The 3,373-nt window shown below is 38.3% G+C and overlaps 1 protein-coding gene across 1 annotated transcript; it reads left to right on the forward strand.

The window, feature by feature from the left end:
* The first annotated feature begins 357 nt into the window (after positions 1 to 357).
* LOC105910141 (zinc finger protein OZF-like) lies at positions 358 to 3,127 on the forward strand. Its single transcript, XM_012838828.2, has 2 exons — positions 358 to 1,022; positions 1,716 to 3,127. Exons 1-2 carry the CDS (start codon positions 755 to 757, stop codon positions 2,774 to 2,776), a joined length of 1,329 nt encoding a protein of 442 aa, XP_012694282.2. The 5' UTR covers positions 358 to 754; the 3' UTR covers positions 2,777 to 3,127.
* Positions 3,128 to 3,373: the final 246 nt, after the last annotated feature.

The following is a 3,373-nucleotide window of genomic DNA, read 5'->3' on the forward strand; positions in this document are numbered from 1 at the left end:
CCTGCAGCTGATTGGATAAACCACCTTTTTAAGGCAGGCACTGGGATGGTCTGGAAGTATACTCTGTGTGTGTAACTCACAGACAGTACAACTATACTGTAGTTCTTTGTTTTCACAAGTTCACAGTATGAGTCTTGTATTGAAGGAAAGTTCAAGAATGTCATGACTTGGGACCTCCTGGCCTCTAGATGCCGCCACACAAGACTCTTGGCGTGTGTGTGTAGTGTACATGTGCTTTTGTTTACGTCCTGTCTCCATTTTCTCTTCATTATTTCCACCTGTTTGGTAATTGTGGTCACATGACCAATTAAGTGGAGTATTTATACCTGGGTGTTTTATGTGTTCTTTGCAGTGACATTGTGTATTGTGTTCTCCAATTGTGTTCTGGTTAGTACTCTGGTTTTCTAGCTTTCGTTTCTCAAGTTTGCTAGTTCCAGTTTCCTAGTCTAGTTTTAGTCCGTGTGTGGTGGAAGTCTCTGGTACTTCTTAGCTTAGTGTTTTGTCAGAATAAATGTATCTGTTTTGGCTCTCTGTTTTGATTATCTTCTGAGCGTTTTGATTATTCCTATTTTGTTTTTGGATTTTCCCTGTTTTGAGAAGTAATTGAGACAACAATTTGCCCACATCGTGCATTTGGGTACTACCTCCTCCTCTCTGGCTCATTGAGTAAGTTACTGGACCAGATAACCATCGGCCAAGGCTGATTCCCAAAGCCGGCCCTGACAAAGGATTGTTTTTGCAAAACATAACTAAAATGTCAGGATTTAATGAACCATCACAACTGCTGATGTCAGTAAAGAAGGAGATAAAAGAAGATGAAGAGTTTGATGATTTCCTGCAAGAGTATCTGTTTGCAAATCAGACAGTGGAAGAAAAGCCTGGACTGGAACATGACTGTAAGACTGAAACAGAAAGATCACCAACCTTGGCCTGCAAAGAAGAAAAGTCTTCACTGATGGGAATTAAAGAGGAAGATGAATCTGATTTAAGAGAATATGGTCGTGATGACTCTTCTCCTACAAGTAAGTTGCAGATCATTTTGTATCATGAGAAACAAAAAAAAATACACACCATTAATTGCAATGTGTTCTTTATATTTACAACACCTGGATATTAGTGAATGGCTTTAACTTGTGCTTTATTTCAATAAAATGTGAGATCTGTACAGAGAGTAAACATAATAGCATACTACCTTAATCATGGGATACTATTATTGTTACATTTGAACAAGTGTCTGCCATCAGTTTTTCTCCAGTTCTGTAACTCATGTGTCTGTAACTCTGTTTACATTTACATTTAGTCTCTAGGTAGACACTTATCCTATTGGACAATGTGGTCCTAAATGACTTCCATGTAAGGTATATTTCTAGCAAATAGCCAACAAATAAAAAAAACATGAAAAGAAATTCTTCAGTGTTGTAGGACTTAACAGAATAGAAGAAAGAGAACATTTGTCAAATCTCTTAACTTATGTTTTTCATTCCACATTCTTTTTCATCACCATCTTAAATCAACATTTTTATCAGTTAATTTTAGAATATTGTTTAAAAATTATTTCCCCAATATCATACTAAACATTCAATGGATTCTAGCAAATAACCAAGCAAACAAAAAAGTGTGTTGTTAGTGTGTGTTGTTAGATTTTGATTGTAGATAGAGGAGAAGTAATAGTTCTTTGTTTAAAATCAATTAACGTTTTGCTTCTAATATTACAGGAGATGTTCAAAGGATCCTTTCTAACAGAGGAAGTAACAGTGAGGAGAAAATAAACAAAGAAAGATGTCACAATCACTCTCAGTGCAGGACGACTTCATATCAGAAATTACTTCAACATTTGGACACAAGGAAGAAACAACATGAATGCTCCCAGTATTTCAAATTCTTTGCTGGACCTTCTACTCTTGCAATTCATCAACAAATACACACAGGAGAAAGGCCCCATGAATGTTCTCAGTGTGGAAAGGCCTTTACTGAAATTGGACCCCTCAAGATACATCAGAGGATCCATACTGGAGAAAAGCCATATCTGTGTTCTCAGTGTGGAAAGACTTTTAGTCAGATGTGTCATTTGAAGACACACCAGAGGATCCACACTGGGGAAAAGCCACATCAGTGTTCTCAGTGTGGAAAGGCCTTTAGCCAAATAGGTCCTCTCAAGGCACACCAGAGGATCCATAGTGGGGAGAAGTCACATCAGTGTTCTCAGTGTGGAAAGACTTTTAGTCTGATGGGGAATCTCAAGGCACATCAGAGGATCCATACTGGAGAAAAGCCATATCAGTGTTCTCAGTGTGGAAAGACTTTTAGTCAGATATGTTCTCTCAAGGCACACCATAGGGTCCATAGTGGGGAGAAGCCACATCAGTGTTCTCAGTGTGGAAAGGCCTTTACTGAAATTGGAAATCTCAAGGAACATCAGAGGATCCATACTGGAGAAAAGCCATATCAGTGTTCTCAGTGTGGAAAGTCCTTTACTCGAATAAGTAATCTCAAGACACACCAGAGGATCCATAGTGGGGAGAAGCCACATCAGTGTTCTCAGTGTGGAAAGACTTTTAGTCAGATGTGTTCTCTCAAGAGACACCAGATAATCCATACAGGTGAAAAGCCATATCCGTGTTCTCAGTGTAGAAAGACATTTAGTCAGATGTGTTCTCTCAAGACACACCAGATGATCCATAGTGGGGAGAAGCCACATCAGTGTTCTCAGTGTGGAAAGACTTTTACTCAAATGTGTAATCTCAAGAGACACCAGAGAATCCATCACGGGGAATAGCCGTATAAATTTACTACACATCGGAAGGGATTCAGATCTAGCTCAGATATCACTGTCCATTAGGTCACACATCAGTTCCAGTTTCGTATGACTCCGCAAAATCAGCAATTTACTGCATTTTTCCCAAATGCTGCAACCTTTATTGATACTGCATTTCTAATTGCACAGAAGTTACACCTTGATGTTAAACCTGGAAATTATTTCTGCTTCTTCTGGCCTCCTAATGGTGGTATAAGGTTCTGCACAGTCAGTCTCAACCACTGCCACTGCTTCATGTCCCATTCGTTTGATATCAAGTGTGTGATGGACTGACGGCCATGCTGAAGTTAGTATGATGTTAGAAATTAGTTTTACGCTCACAACATACCTGGATCTATATCGGGTCTACTTTTATTAAACTCAATAAAACAATTCCCCAAATTCATGCATATTGATTGACAATGCATCATGCATTTCAATAACATTATGGTATAGCTGAAATGAGCAATAATAATAATATTATTATTGTTGTTGTTTTGTGTTCTTAGGTAGGCTGTATAGATAGTCTGACAAACAGATACACAATTACTCAAATGCTTTTGCTACACATTAATTAAA

Source organism: Clupea harengus, chromosome 8 (assembly GCF_900700415.2).
Source record: "Clupea harengus chromosome 8, Ch_v2.0.2, whole genome shotgun sequence".
Lineage (NCBI taxonomy): Eukaryota > Metazoa > Chordata > Actinopteri > Clupeiformes > Clupeidae > Clupea > Clupea harengus.